The sequence below is a fragment of the Podarcis tiliguerta genome (assembly GCF_965153285.1).
Source record: "Podarcis tiliguerta genome assembly, contig: HAP1_SCAFFOLD_137, whole genome shotgun sequence".
Lineage (NCBI taxonomy): Eukaryota > Metazoa > Chordata > Lepidosauria > Squamata > Lacertidae > Podarcis > Podarcis tiliguerta.
This window is the reverse complement of record NW_028148649.1, coordinates 19,816-39,298: the sequence shown is the minus strand read 5'-3', so window position 1 is coordinate 39,298 and position 19,483 is coordinate 19,816. Positions and strand designations below refer to the sequence as shown.

Here is a 19,483-nt window from a genome sequence, read left to right as displayed (position 1 = left end):
CAGAGAAATATGCAAGGCTTGAGTATGTTCACAGAAATGTAGAACACAATTAGCCTAATGCCTAAGGGTGTACAGAGAAACAAGGAGATAAAATAGACCTATCATTGCCCACAATGTCTGCGCTCATGAATTTTGTCCCACTGTCATCCCCAACGAAAGAGGTTTGTGCAGTTTTGTAAAACTTTGCAAAAGACAGGGAAAATCTTTGACCAGATATGATAGTGGAACAAATGTGAACATTTCATGAGCTTCTGTTGTACAGGCCTCAGAAAGGGGGTGGGCACTGGCTCAGCAGCAGGGATAAGCTTCAGTCACCGCCATTTAGGGCTGTGAACATCTCCTGCTTGAGGCCCTAGAGAGCTGGTGCTAGTTGTTGACTGGCACGGGGAAAAAATGAGAATTCCCTGGGGGCCAAGATCCAAGTCGGGGCAAAATACTTTGGTGAGAGAACTCCAGCAGATTTAAAATCACAAAATATGCAGCAAAGCAAAGTGTGGAAATTTAGGCTGTCAGACCTTTAAAATATGTGCTTGTGAGTTCCTTCCAAAATAGTCCCCCCCCCCCAGCATTGAAAAAGACCACATGTTTGGTAAGTTCGTAATGGTTTACTTAAAAACTTTCCAAAGGTCAGATTCATGTCCTTTCCCATACAGCAGTCAGAAAACACAGGGAGTAAAACTTGGCTTAGTTACTGTCAGGGAACTGCCATCAGCTCAGAGGCGAGAGGTGGAAGAGCAGCTGTGTTACAAGGAGCCTCCAAAGATCGTGCATAGCAGCTCTTCCCGCCTCCAGTGGGGAAGGGATGCAGGGCTCGGAGGATGCTAGAGAGAGCCACAACACCGAGCCTGAGGGGGAGGAAGGTCCCCCTTTGCCCACGCCCTCTCTGCGCAGTCGATTTAAGCGCAGAGAGGGGAGGTGTAGGATGGGGGTCAAAAGACTGCTCTGCTGGGGAAAGTTTAAGGACCCCCCACTCCCAGATGCTGCTAGCGACTGAGCAGACATGCAATTGAGACGCTCTGCACAGTGAATGTTTTGGATAGATAATAAAGCTTTGAAAAGACCAGTGGGAGTCTTCCCTGTTTGTTCTTGAGCAACCACGCCGGCACACATAACAGTTAAGTGGTGAAAGTTGTTAACTTATCGGTTAACTTATTGGTACAGGAACACCACAATGGATTACAGTCCCTCCAGGTGTCCCAATTTTCCAGCGACAGTCTCGGATTTACAGAAGCCATCCCGGTTTCTGGGACATCCTTATTTTCATCAGAGAAATGTTGGAGGGTCTGGAGTTATGTGACCCCTGAGCCAAGGAGAAAAGTAACTAGACAACCTATAGAAGACATCTGAAGGCAGCCCTGTATAGGGAAGTTTTTTATGTTTAATGTGGTATTTTTCAAGAAAAAAAGATGCCAGAACTCTCCACGAATGCTTCCCTCGTTCTCTTATAATGCAATGGTGACCACCTGAGAGGTGCCGGAACTGAGTTCTGGCAGGTTCTGGCTGAAAAAAAGTCCTGTTTTTTTACCTACAGTAATAATTGTGGAAAGATGTATTCTTAATGGTCTGCATAGGCCTGGTGGAGTAGAAAGGTTTTCAGCAAGCTTTAAAAAATTGAAACAGAACACACCTGCTGAATCTTTATTGACAGATGTTGATGATGATGATTTGGGCCAAGACGATGCCAGCAAGTTTAAGGAGCAAAGACGCTATCACGGGCAAGAAGACTTCTTTTTAATAAATGAAAGTCTTGTCCAAATGAAGAGAACATAAAGGAACACAAACTTTGGCAAAAAATGTGGAAGCAGACAGTAAGGGATGTTGAAAATGAATTTGAGGAGCATATTTAGCACTGAAACTGCACTGTTTGGGCCGACTGCTAATCTTGATATAAATAATGTTTCCCTTTTCAGTATAAGCTCTTCCTTGCACCAACTCTACCTGGGATGAGGGCATCTTTACGACAGTCATATAGCATCCCCAGCTGGAATGGGCGGCCCAGGGCTGGTATTTTAACCGGGTTGTCTGATTTGTCCATGGCTCAGGTCCAGGTTGCTCTCCTGCCTTCACCTTCCTGCAAGAAACAAGAGATGTGAAGGACTCCGGAAAGATTATTCGGCATGCAAAGCGTGTGGGGAAAAGAGGAAGGCCAAAAAAAAAGGGGGGGGGGGGAGAGGTAATGTCTCATCAGGGGCGGGGGAGATTAGAGGTTTGTATGCAGTAGTTGCACATGTGGAAGGTAGCTCTTGCAACAGATCATTTTCTTGCTTCCCTCCCATCCACAGCCCCCTGTAGCAGCTGAAAACTCTACCCAGTGATCCCTTCACCCTGAACAAAGGGGACTGTGTCACGCAGAATTGCAGTGGGAGGGGAAATCACCCTGAAACTGGGAAAGGGATCATGTGCCAATGGGGCTCTGCTTGGACAGGATTCCTAGGCCAAGCTTACAAGACAAGGCTGCTCATGTTTGGTCCTATTTCTTTCCCTTTTCGTAGAAATTTAGATATCCAAGGAGGGCTTCCTTCAGAGTAGTATCCTTACCCCACATTCAAGGAGACCAGGACCACACCTGATGGGGCATTAGGTATCTCCAGCACCCAGCTGTCCATCCCACCACAGACATGTCTGTGATATTCTACCAGGGAAGGTCATCCCAACCACCTTCCAGCTTGTCAACCTCCTTCTTAAATTGTGGTGCCCAGAACTGGACACAGTATTCCAGGTGAGGTCTGACCAAGGCAGAAGAGAGTGGGACTATTATTTCCCTTCATCTGGACTCTAGACCTCTGTTGATGCAGCCTAGGATTGCATTAGGTTTCGTTTTTTTTTTAACTGCTGCATCTCACTGTTGACTCATTTTTAGCTTGTGGTCTACTAAGACCCCTGGATCCTTTCTACATATTCTGCCAGCAAGCCAGGTGTCCCCATCTTATATTTGTGCACCTGTTTATTACTTCTAAGTGCAGAAACTGACATTTTATCCCCATTGAAATGTTAGTCTTGCCCCTGTTCTTTAGTCTGTCACAGTCATACTGAATATTGATTCTCTCTTCTTCAGTGTTAACTACCCTTCCCAGTTCAGAGTCATCTGCAAATTGGATGAATATCCCTTTCTGTCCAAGTCAACAAAACAAACCCTGGTTAAGTGCCAAGACTTTGCCTGTGCTCACAAAATCTGCTAAGGAAATTTCAGGCTTGCTGCCTTTAGCTGCAATCACTATAAACCTTGTCTACATGTTCAATGTATGCCCTGCTGTCTTGTATGTATTCTATATTCATTATGATTTTTTTATGTATTCTGTATTAACCTTGTTTATGATTGACATTTTTGTATTCACTGATAGGAAGTTTGATTCTTGCTAGATTAGAAAAATAAACATTAATGCCTACTCTCATCACCGCAATTAAACAGAGTTCAAGGCAGTACACATTTCAGCAGCACAACAGATCTGACAAGGAAATGGGTTCTGCAATTTGCCACCTGCTCTCAGCCTCTCTTCCTGGGCAGCAGACCTTTCATTCAATCACTTTGCAAGGAGGGAAGATTCCTCCTATACAGAGTGGGAAAAGCCAAAGGTGTGAGACAGCAGAAGTGGAGTTGGAGCTGAGTTCCACCTACGCTCTGATTGTGCTTGCAGAAACTGGGCAGGGTGCCAACCCTTTGAAGATCCCTCAGTTTCTCTTGACACCCCCAGCTTCCCCCCAAAAGGAAAGGTAGGGCAGAGAGGGAGAGAAAGAGATCTGATGCGGGTCTCCCCCAAATTGCGAGGATTAAGAGCAATCTCACACATGCTGCAGTCTTTAAATAAGAGAAAGGGGCAGAGAGTAGAGAAGAGGCACAACATCTGGGGGGGGGGGCGCGCTCGCACTCGCAGCTCTCTGCCCCTACCTGGCTCACTCACTCTCTCTCACTGCAGTGCTGGCTGTGCGAATCCCATCCGAGCCGCTGGGTCGCCGCCCACTGTGGAGGGGGGGGGGGTGCCAGGCGTGTGGTGCGGTGCGGAGAGAGAGCGAGGGACTATCTGGGGGAGGGACAGTGCAGGGGGGGGCGCAAATTACTTGCCTTGCCCCGGGTGCTGACTACCCACGCTACTCCACTGATCTCAGGGGAACAGAACAACTTGTGTTGGTCCCCTCTTGAAGCACAAGTCTGTTTCAGGCACAGAAGCCACTTCTCCTCTTATCTATTCAAGAATGACAAAGTGCAAGGGGAAGAACCTCACGCCTCCCCAGCACCAAGCTGTGGGTCCGAGGGAAGTGTGGGGTTCCTCTGGCTCTCGGGGGCTTCTGCAAGCCCCACAGAAGACTCAGTGGGGCGAGCAGAGTCCTCTCCGCTTGGCAATTCTCTTTTGGTGAATGAGAAACAAGTCAGAGAAACCTCCCTGACGTCTGAGAAAGGGCTCTGGGCTGCTAGCCAGAAATATTTGGTGGCACTGCAGGGTGAGAGGGGGGCTGGATTCGCCCCTCTCCGTTTTATTCCCCTCTGAACCGAGTCCCTGATCCACACAAGAGAGAGAGAGAGAGAGAGAGAGAGAGAGAGAGAGAGAGAGAGAGAAGGAGAACAACGCCCATCAAGCGCAGCGCAGACAACTCGGAGAAGAAGGTGCGCTTCTCTGTCTGCATTTGGGAACCCCAGACGTCGCCTTGCGCAGAGTGGGGCCCTCGCTCCGTCTCGTGCAATGTCGCCTGCACTGACTGGCAGGCGCTTCCCAGGCCCAAGTCTCTCCCCCAGCCCCACCTGGAGAGGCCGGGGATCAAACCTCTGACCTTCTGCATGCAGGGCAGCTGAGCTGATTCTCCCTCCTGGCGAAAGACTCCCTTGCTCTGAGTTCGAGTGCGGATGGGCTGGAGAGAGCAGAGGAGGGAAGGGGGAGATTCCACTTTGACCGGCGAGCCGAGGTCCTGATCCCTGAATTCAGTGATTTGGGAAGAGATTCCAACGAAGGGTTGATTTTTCAGACCCTTTCTCTTTCCTCTGCCTCTCCTTTCTCTATCCAATTTAATAGAGAAATTTATTTCTTGCAGGGAGAAGCTGTGTGCCGAAAAATCCCTGGTGTGGGGCAGAAGAAGTCATTTCCATTCCTCCCCCCTACTGACTTTTTCTTTTTTCTTTTTGTACCCAGACCAAAATGGCAAAAGAGACACTTGCAGCTCTAATTCTGGGATTTGTCAGTCTCCATGTCTGCAAATTTCAGGCAATTCTGGCGGGGGGGGGCGGAGGGGGAAAGGACTTGTTCTTTTAAAAATAAACTTTAAAACCCCTAGAAGGATGTTCCTGCAGATTGTCAGGCTCCTTTAACGGCCAATTTAATAAAAAGGAAAAGATTCATGATTATACACGCAAGCCAAAGTTTTGCTTCCGAGAGCTCTAACCCAGCCTCTAGCAACAGGTCAAACAAAGCAGACCTTGAGCATCTCTGAGGCAGGTTGAGATACAGAAGACTTAAAGTCAGACCTTGTGGCTGCTGCTCCCAGTTCCCAAATACCAACCTGTGGTCTGTCTGAGGTGTGGGTCTCCCTCTGTGTGGGTCTCCCTCCGTGTGGGTCTCCCTCCGTGTGGGTCTCCCTCCGTGTGGGTCTTTCTCTGTGTGGGTCTCCTCCTCCTGCTTCTGCTCTTGGCTGCTTCTCCAAGACTACAGAAGACCAAATGCAGCTCCTCTGAAATTGTCCTCCCAGAGGGCAGTTTTGTCCTCTCCTGTAACCAATAGAAGGAGGTGGAGGTGGAGATGCTCCTTCAGGTAACAGGACCGAGGCCAATTAGGGCTTTAAAGGTCAGCACCAACACTTTGAATTGTGCTCAGAAATGTACAGTGGTACCTCAGGTTAAGTACTTAATTCGTTTCGGAGATCCGTACTTAACCTGAAACTGTTTTTAACCTGAAGCACCACTTTAGCTAATGGGGCCTCCTGCTGCTGCCGCACCATGGGAGCTCGATTTCTGTTCTCATCCTGAAGCAAAGTTCTTAACCTGAAGCACTATTTCTGGGTTAGTGGAGTCTGTAACATGAAGTGTATGTAACCTGAAGCATATGTAACCCAAGGTACCACTGTACTGGGATGTCTGGCTCCTCTTTTTTAACTATACAGTGGTACCTCTGGTGACGTACTTATTTCGTTCCGGAGGGCCATTCTTAACCTGAAACTGTTCTTAACCTGAAGCACCACTTTAGCTAATGGGGCCTCCCGCTGCACGATTTCTGTTCTCATCCTGAAGCAAAGTTCTTAACCTGAGGTAATATTTCTAGGTTAGCAGAGTCTGTAACCTGAAGCGTCTGTAACCCGAGGTACCACTGACCAGAACCCACAAATAATATGGAAGCTGAGCCTGGTCTGTATCTGAACGGAGTGTTGCTTGAAGCAACTTGGAACAGCTTCCTGAGCACCACCTGACGGTGACTTCACCTCCTCAGTTATTTGGTTATTTCTGGGTTGGTTTAGATCAGGAGGCCAGCATTGGGATTAGGAGACCAGCATTTGATCTGCTTTGAAAACGAAAGCAGGTTTCTGCCAGCACAGAAATAGCTGGACCAAGGCATTCTGCCACTGACTATAACAGCACCTGGTTTACGGGAAAAGCCTTGGGGTGGGCAGAGAGAAAGGAGGTTTGCTGGTGCTGCAGAAATAGTGCAGAGGCTCACAATTTCTACCCTCCAATGACAGAAGAGAATTGAGGCCTTTTGGGTTGCCACACCCCACCCTCAGCCAATCAGCACCCAAGGTCCCTCTCCCATGCCCCACCCCCTCAACTCACGCCACTTCATATCTGACCATATTTACCTTATTTCTCCAAAAATATTATTATTATTATTGCTATTATTACTATCTGTTGAAGCCATATACCCATACAAGCAGTAAACTACTGGATGTTTGCCATTGCAAAGAAAGAAAGAAAGAAAGAAAGAAAGAAAGAAAGAAAGAAAGGGAGAGAGCAGACCAGGCAGGGCCCAGAATGGTGCCAACCCTGATTACTTTGTGAGTTTCATTAGTTCTCTCCTGGACTCCTTCAGCAGGTAAAAGGTAAAACGGTAAAGGGACACTGACCATTAGGTCCAGTCGTGACCGACTCTGCACTCATCTTGCTTTATTGGCCAAGGGAGCCGGCGTACAGCTTCCGGGTCATGTGGCCAGCATGACTAAGCCGCTTCTGGCAAACCAGAGCAGTGCACGGAAACGCCGTTTACCTTCCCACCGGAGTTGTACCTATTTATCTACTTGCACTTTGATGTGCTTTCGAACTGCTAGGTGAGCAGGAGCAGGGACCAAATAATGGGAGCTCACCCCGTCGTGGGGATTCGAACTGCCAACCTTCTGATCGGCAAGCCCTAGGCTTTGTGGTTTAACCCACAGCACCACCCACGTCCCTCCTTTGGCAGGTTGTTGTTGTTTAGTCGTTTAGTCATGTCCGACTCTTCGTGACCCCTTGGACCAGAGCACGCCAGGCACTCCTGTCTCCGGCAGGTGGTGGCCCCTAATTCATTGCAGGGTTGTTGTTTTAATATGGAGTGAAGAGAGGGCAGAGTCCTCTTCATCTTGCATATCTGCAGACATGCAGGGGTTCAATAGAGCTGGACCAAATCTTAAACAAAAACCAGTAATGGTCCGGTCGAAATAGCTTCCTTTGAGAAACACCATGCTATGTTGTACTTCATTTGGGGGGCAAAACAAGTTACTTCTCTTGAAGTCAGGGAGGTCTTGTTCCGGTGACATTCGGTTAGGTCTGGGATTTTTTTTTATTTTCTCTGTGGTATGTGACATAGCTTAATTGATTAGAGAACTGATTGATTAGAGAACTTAATTGATTAGAGAACAGATTAGAGAACTGGGCCAAAACAAACAAGATGAATTTTAACAGGGAGAAATGTAAAGTATTGCACTTGGGCAAAAAAAATGAGGCACAAATACAAGATGGGTGACACCTGGCTTGAGAGCAGTACATGTGAAAAGGATCTAGGAGTCTTGGTTGACCACAAACTTGACATGAGCCAACAGTGTGACGCGGCAGCTAAAAAGCCAATGCAATTCTGGGCTGCATCAATAGGAGTATAGCATCTAGATCAAGGGAAGTAATAGTGCCCCTGTATTCTGCTCTGGTCAGACCTCACCTGGAGTACTGTGTCCAGTTCTGGGCACCACAGTTCAAGAAGGACACTGACAAACTGGAACGTGTCCAGAGGAGGGCAACCAAAATGGTCAAAGGCCTGGAAACGATGCCTTATGAGGAACGGCTAAGGGAGCTGGGCATGTTTAGCCTGGAGAAGAGGAGGTTAAGGGGTGATATGATAGCCATGTTCAAATATATAAAAGGATGTCACCTAGAGGAGGGAGAAAGGTTGTTTTCTGCTGCTCCAGAGAAGCGGACATGGAGCAATGGATCCAAACTACAAGAAAGAAGATTCCACCTAAACATTAAGAAGAACTTCCTGACAGTAAGAGCTGTTTGACAGTGGGATTTGCTGCCAAGGAGTGTGGTGGAGTCTCCTTCTTTGGAGGTCTTTAAGCAGAGGCTTGACAACCATATGTCAGGAGTGCTCTGGTGGTGTTTCCTGCTTGGCAGGGGGTTGGACTCAATGGCCCTTGTGGTCTCTTCCAACTCTATGATTCTATGATTCTATGAATTGGTGGAGCCACACGGACTGCTATAGCAGATAGAATAACCGAAGAACAAATTTTGAAGGCGAAATTGTGCTCTGTCCTGCTTTCGGCTCTGGCCTGGTGGTATTCAGGAATGAAAGCCAGAGTGGCTGGGGCAGCCCAGGCAGGTGGGCGGGGTACAAATAATAAGAGTGTTGTTGTTATATATAGATTATTTTTTTTTTAAAGTAAATCCATATTATGGGAGGTTTTTGAAGAGAGGTTGGATGGCTGTCTGTCTGCGATATCTTAGCATTTCCATGTGGGTGGCGCTGTGGGTAAAACCTCAGCGCCTAGGACTTGCCGATCGCATGGTCAGCCGTTCAAATCCCCATGGCGGGGTGAGCTCCCGTTGTTCGGTCCCAGCGCCTGCCCACCTAGCAGTTCGAAAGCACCCCCGGGTGCAAGTAGATAAATAGGGACCGCTTACTAGCGGGAAGGTAAACGGCGTTTCCGTGTGCTGCGCTGGCTCGCCAGAGCAGCGATGTCACGCTGGCCACGTGACCCGGAAGTGTCTGCGGACAGCGCTGGCTCCCGGCCTATAGAGTGAGATGAGCGCACAACCCTAGAGTCTGGCAAGACTGGCCCGTACGGGCAGGGGTACCTTTACTTTTACCTTTATCACCCCTTGAACTGAGCAAGAGAAAGTGAATGATAAAAGTATTTAAAATAAATACATAGCAATTTAATTTAATTTTGTTAATTCCTTCTTTGGGGGCTTGGGCATTGTTGTTTGCTGTCAGTATTCCGGAAGGAGTGTCTCCACCCCCATCGTTCTGCCTGGACACTGAGGTCCAGCTCCGAGGGCCTTCTGGTGGTTCCCTCCCTGCAAGAAGCAAAGCTACAGGGAACCAGGCAGAGGGCCTTCTTGGTAGTGGCACCCACCCTGTGGAACGCCCTGCTACCAGATGTCAAAGAGATAAACAACTATATGATTTCCAGAAGACATCTGAAGGTAGCCCTGTTTATCGCTTTATTATTATTAATAATAATATTCTGTTGGGAGCTTCCCAGAGTGGCTGGGGAAACCCAGCCAGATGGGCAGGGTAATTATGTGTGTGTGTGTGTGTGTGTGTGTGTAAATAATAAAACAAAAATATTAATTGTTGTTGATGATGATGATGATGATTCTTCTAACAATGCTTCCGTTGACCTATGACTGCAAGAATTGCAATAACGCACCTAAAGCACTCTGGTTCCCAAGATGGACAAGATTTCTGCTCCCCTCCCCCCCCCCCATTTCTTCCCAATGCTTTTCCTGTAAACCAGCTTGTTTACCAGCACTGACAGACATTGGCAGCCGGTGTGTCTGACCATGCCGGAGGAAACCCAATCCATGGCAGAATTACTTTCGTTTTCTACTCAGATCAAATGTTTGTCTCCTGATGCTAATAAGTTCAGGAAAACAGACAAAAGAAGCAGCGCATAAGGCCATCCAGGTCTGTATCCAAGTGAGGGCAGAGAGGGCAGCTGTGATTGCCAAAGATGTAGTGAAATATACTCGGAGTCGAGAGTGGATTTCCTGTTCTTTATTCAGCTCATAGTGGTGAGGAGGAATGGAAGTTCCCCCAGAATGTCTGCTTTATGTACATTATTTACACAATGGGCCCCACGTGATTGGCTAATTCTGGGATTCTCCTGTAGGCCAATCAGGTTGCGGATTCACTTCCACCTTGGGCTGGATTGGGTGGCTCCTGTGGACCAATCAGACTGCTGCATTCTGAATCCTATTGTTCTAGGACCAATCAGACTGCTGCATTTTGGATCCTATTCAACTCAGTACATAACAGGTGGTGTGTGGGCATGGGATTGTGAAGAGGGGCGAGGGAATCTGAAACTACCCAAATTTAACTGCCCAAATTTTGTTGCTAGAAGTTAGAACAACCTGCAACACCAGCAGCCTTTGTCAAATGTCCTGATTTCAGTGGCAATCTTCCCGTTTGAGTTGCTGTTAACAGAGAGATTTAGGGATTTTGTTTATTTTGAATGGTAACCACCCTTTGCTCTTAGGAACTGGCTGGTTAGTTGTCATTAATGTGTAAATAACTCGTATCTAGAGAGTGACTTGGTGGCAGCAAGAGAAATGTCTGCTTGTTTGGTTTCGGACTCTTCCTTGGTAAGTATTAAGAAAGATGCCTGGAAAAGGCTCCAGTTTAGCCGATGGAAAGCATTTTCTGCAAGAAAACACCAGTGCATATACCAAATTCCTACAAACTTTTAAGAGGATTTCCAGAATATTGCAGCTCTGTAGCTCTGTAGGCTTGTGCAGCTGCTGGTTGAAGCCCCTGGGGGAGATGTCTCCAGATGTGAGCCCAGGGACTCCTCCTTAATGGGCTTGGGGTGGAGGATGCAGAATGGAAAGAAGCAGAAGTCCCAGCAAAGGAGGAAGGGATGCAAAAACACACGGAATATGCAGAAATGGCGAAACTTACCGGAAGAATAAGAAATCAGGATAACAAACTGTTTATAAAAGAATGGAAATGGATTGCTGAATTTTTACAGATTAAAACATTAGCAGGATTACTGTAATGATTACTGTAGAAACCTGCAGTTTTATAAGAGTATATCTCTACAGTAGATAAATAAATGAGCAAGTTAAATGCATTTGGATATGCAGAATATATTTTTGAAAAATAATAATTTAAGGAACCGCAGAAAGAGGGGGAAGGAAGTCAAAATTTGGAAATGTTCAATTGTTTGTAAAACGAATGAAATGTATAAATTTGAAAAATATAAATAGAAGACTAAAAAAGAAAAAAGAAATGAGTGCCATGCGATGTGCAGAACATCACCAGCGTTGGCTTGAGAGTCAACTCCCAACTGAGTCAGGTTTGATGCAGAGAATGGGAATTGCACCATCTTCTCCTTCGCCTCAGGCAGCAAAATGTCTTGGGCCGCTCCTGCCTTGAGGATGGGAGATGGTGGCTGCAGCTGAGGGCAGCAGGGTGAGGAAGGGATGCATCTGGCCCAAGGGAGCACAGAGCCATGGACCGTTTCCTGGGCAAAGGAGGAGAGGACCTTGACCTTCAGCCGGTGGCTTTCCCAATGGGCACCTTTCGCCAGCAGGCCATTTGGACAAAGATGGACCTGTGGGCTTGGGCCCCATTGGCCTTTCCTTTCCTAGGGTTCAGCCCCCATTGCCCCCAGTCCACCCCCGAATCTCTCTGCAGATTGACATCCTCATCATCTTTTAAAAAGTGGGGAGGGGGGAGAGGCGTCAGCATGACTTAGCTTATTGGGTTCAGGAAAAGCTCCACAGCCATTTACAAGAGTCAAATACAACCCTAAAAACGCGTAAGCATAATAAACATCTCCTTAAGGGGATCGAGGGGGCCCTGTGGGCGATGCCGAGCAACATCATGACGTCATGCGTGTGATGCTGTGTGATGCTGCATGACATCATGCATGCGACATTGCTCAACACCTTGAATCTTCTGTCTTCTTTGGTGATCCCTCGTAGCCGAGTAAGATTGTCTTCCATAAACACGATTTTAACAGTGACTTTGGAGGCCAATTCTGGATCCACACATCCTTCCACACTGGGGACATTGGCTTCCGGGTTGGAGTTGATCACGGTGTGGATTTGCCAAGCGTGCCTTCCTCTTAGCACCTTTCTCCCTTGCATCCTGAGTTCGAGCATCTTCAAAGCCCAGGACACCTTTGGCAAAGGCTGTTCTCCAACTGGAGCACTCACAGGCCAGTGTTTCCCAGTTGTCGGTGTTTATACAACATTTCTAAAGATTTGCCTTGAGCCTTTGAACCTCTTTTGTTGACCACCAGCATTACACTTCGTGAGAACACCCTGAATATTAGGAGGCTCGTCAGCCTCAGAAAATTATGCCTCAGCCCCTGCCAGGCATCATTCTGTGCACTTCTCAGTATAGTATGGTGCTGATGATGTCAAGGTTGCAAGTTCGATGGGGCAGCTGCATATTCCTGCATTGCAGGGGGGTTGGACTGGATGACCCTCGGGTCCCAACTCTATAATTCTCTGATTCTGCGACCCTCTCGTGCGCTCGCCTTTTCTCTAAGCTGAAAAGCGCCCGACGCCGCCACCCACCGCCCAAACCAGCTGCTGGTTCTCCAGGCAGCCACTGGGGGGAACTCTTGTCCTGCTCATTCCAAGCAAGAGAGGACCTAATTCTGCTGCTACTTTCATTTTCCCTTCGGAGAAGCAGCTCGTCTCTCGCTCCCGTTCGCTGCAGGAAAACTCAAACCGGCGTGGAAGACGACGCGGAACGAGGAAGGATCCGCAGAAGCAGCTGAGGAGGTGAGGTCTGCCATCTGGGAAGGGCCGAGTGGTGGAGAGAAGGGGGGAGAGAAGGATCTCGTTGCAAAGGGAGCCCCTGCTGCAAGAGGACCCGGGAGACGCCCCTTGTCTGGCTGGCAGCCCTGGGCAGCCTCTCCGCGCTCCTGGGCGCCCCTTCCTCGCTCAGAAGCAGCTCCCTTAAATATGCCCAGACATACCAGGCTGGGTCCCTGCCCTCAAGCTTCCTAGGGAGGCAGCAGCTGGGTTTAGCCTGTTGCAACAAAAGGCAAGGAAGGATCCCTGTGGAGGATCCTTAAAGGCTGATCGACCGACTGTGGCTTAAGAGTGCGCCCGAACTGGGGCTTCTCTTCCACCACAAACAGGAAAAGGGGAGTTGCAGGGTTGTTTTTGTCAGGGACACTGTACTCCTTCTGGCGCTTGCTGAAATTATTCCTTACCCTCCCCAACGTTTCTCCGATGAAAATAGGGACGTCCTATCCCATAATAATATTAATAGTTGTATTATTTGTACCCATCTGACTAGGAGGCCCCAGACACTCTGGGAGGCTTCCAACGTGTATATATAAAAGCATAACCAAACATTACACAGCTTCCCTATCCAGATGTCTTCTAAAGGTTGTCTAGTTACTCATCTCCTTGGCTCGTGGGTTCCGTACCTCCAGGCCCTCCAACATTTCTCCGATGATCATAGGGACATCCTAAGCCTGGATGTCTCTGTTGGTTAGAGCCAAGGTTGCAGGTTCGATATCCGTTTGGGGCAGCTGGATATTCCTGCATTGCAGGGGTTGGACTAGATGACTCTCGGGGTCCCTTCCAACTCCACAATTCTATTATTCTAAGGAAAAGCGGAACATTCTGGGATCACATCTGAAACCGGAGGGGCTTGTGTAAATCTGGGACTGTCTCTGGAACATAGGGACACTGGGAAGGCCTGTTAATCTTGTTTAGACAAGCCTATTCAGATGCTTAGAAAGCTGGCGAGACTTTTAATCTGTTCTTAGGTCTTGTCATTTTAACTTTTTAATTCAGCTTTTAAGTCATCGTTAATTCTTCTTAATGGTGATTTTATCTTTTGACAAAATGCTTTGAGGTTCTTTTTTTCCTTTTTTTACAATCAAGGGGTGCATATTTTTATGAAATGAATAAATTAAGCAAACACTCCACCGGAATATAAATTTTATTATTTGAACCCCACACGGCTGACTGGGTTGCCCCAGCTACTCTGGGCAGCTACCAACAGATCTAAACACATAGATAAAACAGCAAATGTTAAGAACTTCCTGATACAGTCATATAAAGCCTTATATGTTTAGACTGATGTTTGTCTGATGTGCTCTTCAGGGTGAGGAGGGGTGTTCTTCTGCTTGCAATACGTGAAAATAATAGTTGAAATTAATAATAATTACGTTTTTAATTGAATTCTGTTGAAGTGCCACCTGAGGAAAGAGCCACAGCGTTTGGGCACAGTTCAGTGGGCATTTCCTTTCTCATTGCTTGCAAAATATTCTGAACATTTTTATGTCTGAAATGTACTGTTTCTCATTTGAGATACCACATGTCTGAACTAGGGGTGGGGTGCTGGGTTTGCAGATGGAAGGCTGCCTGAGAATATCATCTTGATTTCTTGCCATTTTTTTCAGGGGAAGATGGACGGGACCAGAGGAGGTAAGGAAGGATTCCAGATTGACTGCTTGGGGTGGGGTGGATTATTCCAGATCTATTTCGCAGGAGCTTTTCACGGCACCTGCAATGACATTTATTTTATTTATTTGCAGAAAAAATATTGTTATATACCCATGTGTAATATTTTGGGATTTGGGGAGGTGGGAGGTGCCTGGGTGGGATGCCATCCTGACGCACATCTGCAGGAACCTAGAAAGATGCCCTCGGCTGCATCAGGCCACTGGTTCGCCCGGCTCATTCTTGCCTGCACTGACCAGAGCTGGGAAAAGGTCTAGCGCTTGTTCAAATTCAAGATGCATATCATAAACCCCTGCATATTTTACAAAAAAACCAAACCATTCAGTATTCCATTATTGCATCCATCAAAACTTATTTACACTGTTGAATTTATCAGGTGTACACAAATGTTTCCCAATCTGTTCTTCTTCTGCATTTATTTATTCATGTGTGTGCTTTACATATGCATTCAGTCTCTCTGAGGATCGTGGCCGACTCTGGGGTTGCGGCGCTCATTTCGCTTTATTGGCTGAGGGAGCCGGCGTACAGCTTCCGGGTCATGTGGCCTTCAGGACTAAGCCGCTTCTGGCGAACCAGAGCAGCGCACGGAAACGCCGTTTACCTTCCCGCCGGAGCGGTACCTTTTTATCTACTTGCACTTTGACGTGCTTTCGAACTGCTAGGTTGGCAGGAGCAGGGACCGAGCTACAGGAGCTCACCCCGTTGTGGGGATTCGAACCGCCGACCTTCTGATCGGCAAGTCCTAGGCTCTGTGGTTTGACCCCCAGTGCCACCCAGGGTCTAATGGCATGCACCCAATCCCCACTCAGCCAAGAAGTTCAGCGGGTGCCTTGGGCTCCGTCACTGCCTCCCCTCCGTCAGGCTGGGACCCTCATGCATCCCCTGCTTTGGAGAAGCGAGGGGGCGCAACACTCTCCTCCTCCCTTCCGCCCCCCCCCCCATTCACAAGCCAGATCCTCGAGGAATTTGAGCCTTTCTCCAGGATCAGGGAAGCCCCAGGAGGGAGCAGGGGGCTCGGGCTGCAGCAGGAGGAGCAGTTCTCGTGGAATTGTAGAGCTCAACCCTTTCCTCCTCCTCCTCGGCAGCGAAAGAAGACAAGCGCTGGACTGCAGGGAAGCATCCTGACTCTTGATTTTGCGCGTGTGCGTGTGAAGGGGAGGTTGCATCCCCCCCCCCCCGGTTGCTGGCCCGGTTGCAGAGCCTGCCTACAGCCCGAGTCCTGTAACTCCAGGCAACCCATCCTGAAGGGGGGGGGGTGGCGGCGGAGGAAACAGCCTCTAAAAGGGCTGAGCCCGTTGCTCCTCCTACCGCGATCTCGGGCTGGCAGAGGAAGAAGTTTGAGGGGCGGCCGGGTCCCTGCAAAACTGCCCCCCTCCGCAAGCCAGATGGGGGTGGGTGATGGGGAGGCAAGGCCCCCACTCCTTGCGCTAAGACGTCCCAGGCCCATCTCCACTCCCCGGAGTGGGAGATTTCGCTGCACTTCAACCCCTGCATGCGCGCAGACACGCGCACGTGGGGATTCAAGCCAGTCCCGTGTACACCCGCCACCCTCGCGCGAGTCAGCGGCCATATCCCCGTTTCTCAGCGGCTCCCGCCCAAGTTCATGTTTTTCTAAAACCCCAGAAGAGGCTGGCGGTGCTGCTTGGGCTGCGCTTGGCCCGGGATGCGAGTTGCAAGCCGGTCTGGTCCTCCTCACCACCACCACCCCCCCAGGTCTGCCCGAGAGACTCAGCAGGGGGAGGGGGGCTGTTGCTGCTGCACCCCCAGAATTATTCTTCGGGGGGGGGGGGAGGCCAGGAAGATGCTCTGGGAGCAGAGCCCCCCCCCCCACCTCCAGGGCCTGGCCGGAGAGAGAGAAGGACGAATGGGAAGAATCCAGACCCGGGACCCTGTAATAAATGCCTTGACATTATGACAACACTCGCCCCTTAGGAACGGGCTGCTTACAGACGAAGACATGGTTTGGAAAATCATTTGTATTAGTTTTCAATTACAATATTCCAATAAAAGCCTCATTATAACCATGCCACATTATAATACCATTAATCATTCAAAAGCCAAATTGTACAATTTAGGTGCCCCCCCCCCCCAAGTGCTGGAATTGATGGTTTGATTTACTTTATTTCTGTGTTCCAAAATCCTATAGATTTCCATCACACTCCAGTCAGAAAAACAAACCCTTATACCCCAAATCCAATTTCAACGACTTCCATTCGCATTAAGACATTCAGTGATTTATAGTGATTTACAGGAGAATGTTAGCCGCTTTGAGACTCCTTCGGGTAATGATAAAGTGGGATATCAAATCCAAACTCTTCTTCTTCTTCTTCCTACAGGTGAAGCATTTAAACTCTCTCCTTGTTCTTTTTGTTATTCTGTCCATGATGTTTCTTCCTGTCCTTGTAATATATTATGTCTATCTTTTGTCAGTTGCTGTTCTCCATCATTCCTTGGGCAGAGCTAGTGTCCCATTGTTGTTTCAGAAGTTCTCCATTTCTCTGTCCGGAGCTTCAGTGTTTTGCAACATTAGCAGCAGCTGCAAAAATCATAGCGTCCCTAAAAAATATCCTGTTTTCGCCATTTTTCTCTCAGCTTGCTCAGTAGAGCAAGCTGTCAAACTTAAAATAATTCAATAATGAACCTTCTTTGGCAAGCTCACAGCTTCCTCTTATCTCTCCATTCAGCCAAAGATAAAGGGTTACACTTCCAATTAAATTAAATTCAGTTTAGTCTGAGGATGATAAAGATTAGGGAACAGTTCACTCTAGGTTTCCATCATAAACCTTTTGTAGAATAGAGCTTCTCGCCCTTTCCCCCCTTTTTTATTTTTACTTTACACACACAAGTCCATTTGATGTTAGATTCCATCTCTGCAATCCATTTTTCACTGCTAGACATTGTTTGGATAAACATGACAACATCTGGAATGAGTTTATGGCTATTAACATCTCCATGTGTATTAGGATAACGACCCTGTATCAATTTATATAAGAATGTTTGGGAGTATATTGCATTGCATTTTTGTATATTGTTCTTTTTTCTTACACATCTTTGTTATCCCCCTTCCCCCTTTTTTCTCTGTATCACTTAATTTTTTTATAGCTGAAATTCTTTCAATAAAATATTAACATTGCAGAGAGAGAGAAAGAGAGAGAGAGGGAGAGAGGGGGGGGAGAGAACGGCCCATCTAGTTCATCATCCTGTTCTCCCGAAGGTTTAGCCCCCTGGCAGGACTTGAACGCAAGACCAGTGCTCTCCCCTCCTGCAGGTTGCAGCATCTGCTATTCAGAAGAACTGCTGCCTCCAGCTGTGGGGGCAGAGCATAATTATGACATGCAAAAGTAATATTATTTAATTATTATGTAATTCTACTTTTATTGTGTCCCCCCCCCCAAAAAAAAAACTTCCACTGATTCCAACTAGTTAAAAGCTTTTCCAGATATATAGTAAATTATCCTAGAGCTGTTTAACCATTAGGGCTGTGCAGAGTCACCCTGATCTCCCCTGGATCAGTCAGGCCAGGGGTCAAGCACCCCAGATCCAGCCCCAGAGCAGTTCAGGGGCACAGCTAATGTTTAAGTAGGGGGTGGGGTTCAATCCCTAATTAAATGTACAATCTGGAGGGGGAAGGAGGACATTCCGCATCTCTTCTCCACCTACTGAGAGGAAGAGTAGCAGTAGGGAGACAGCGCTTTGATGGAGGTGAGAAACACTTTATTTTCCCATTGATATAAAAAATGTATGACCTCCTCCTCGAATGGAAAGTAAAAGTGGAGGAGGTAAAAGCAGTCTTGATACACTGGGCACAGGACATCGGACACAACATACTCATGAGTGAATGGGAAAGGCTATGGAAAGTGGACATTAAATTCACTGCCTGCTAAAACCTAAGGGAAAACATTTTGAAGACGCAATATAGATGGTATATTGGCCAAAATGTATAATAATAGTACGGAAGTGTGTTGGAGGTGCAAAGAGGTACCTTCATACATATGTGATGGGAGTGCAAGAAGTTAAGAGAATTTTGGGATGTCATCTGTAACAAACTGAAAAACATGTTTAAATTCCCTTTTACAAAAAAAACGGAAGCCTTTCTGCTCGGTATCATGTCTATGGAAATCAAGAAAACCTATAGACCTTTATTTATGTATGCCACTACAGCGGCCAGAATTCTGATAGCCAAAAATGGGAAAAGTTATATTAACTCCACAAAATCTGACTGGTTAGCAAAAATGATTGAATGTTTACATCTTGTAAAACTAACAGGGAGAATAAGAAGAAGTCCTATTCCAAAAGTTAATAAAGAATGGTCAGTCTTCAAAGAATATCTTAAAAGTTTATACGGACAACGCAAGTCTCCTGGCAGATACAGACTAAATCTTGAAAATAGAGGGAAAGTATAGTAAATCTGATTAGATAAACATAAAGGAAAAGTAGAATAACTAATATGATATGCGTATAGAGTTAAGTTTGGAAACAAAGCATAGAGAAGAGTTGGAAGCCAAATATCTGGTGTATACGTCGGGTATGTATTATATGTAATGTATGTAATGTATTGTATTTGTTAAGTTCTATGTAAATTGATGCATCTGCTGGGTGAACTTGGGCCAGTCACACTTCTCTGAAGTCTCTCAGCCCCACTCACCTCACAGAGTTTTTTGGGGGGGAGGAAGGGGAAGGAGAATGCTAGCCACTTTGAGACTCTTTCGGGTAGTGATGAAGCGAGATATCAAATCCAAACTCTTCTTCTATTCTATATTAATAATAACAATAATAATAATTTTTATTTATATCCCGCCCTCCCCAGCCAAAGCTGGGCTCAGGGCGGCTAACAACAATCAGATAATCCAACATTCTAAAAACATTTCATTATAAGAATTAATT

The 19,483-nt window shown here is 47.2% G+C and overlaps 1 protein-coding gene across 4 annotated transcripts in view; it reads right to left on the bottom strand.

Annotated features, from left to right (window-relative positions):
- Positions 1 to 19,483, bottom strand: part of LOC310669972 (verrucotoxin subunit beta-like) — a 70,843-nt gene that overhangs the window by 35,886 nt on the left and 15,474 nt on the right. For 2 of the 4 annotated variants that reach the window (XM_083458547.1, XM_083458546.1), the window contains exon 2: positions 1,939 to 2,071. In XM_083458547.1, the coding sequence (XP_083314673.1) occupies positions 1,939 to 2,035 (97 nt within the window). In that variant the 5' untranslated portion in view covers positions 2,036 to 2,071. Of the gene's footprint in view, positions 1 to 1,938; positions 2,072 to 5,487; positions 5,897 to 19,483 lie in introns of those variants that run through there. The other 2 variants (XM_083458545.1, XR_014507465.1) reach the window with 2 other exon arrangements.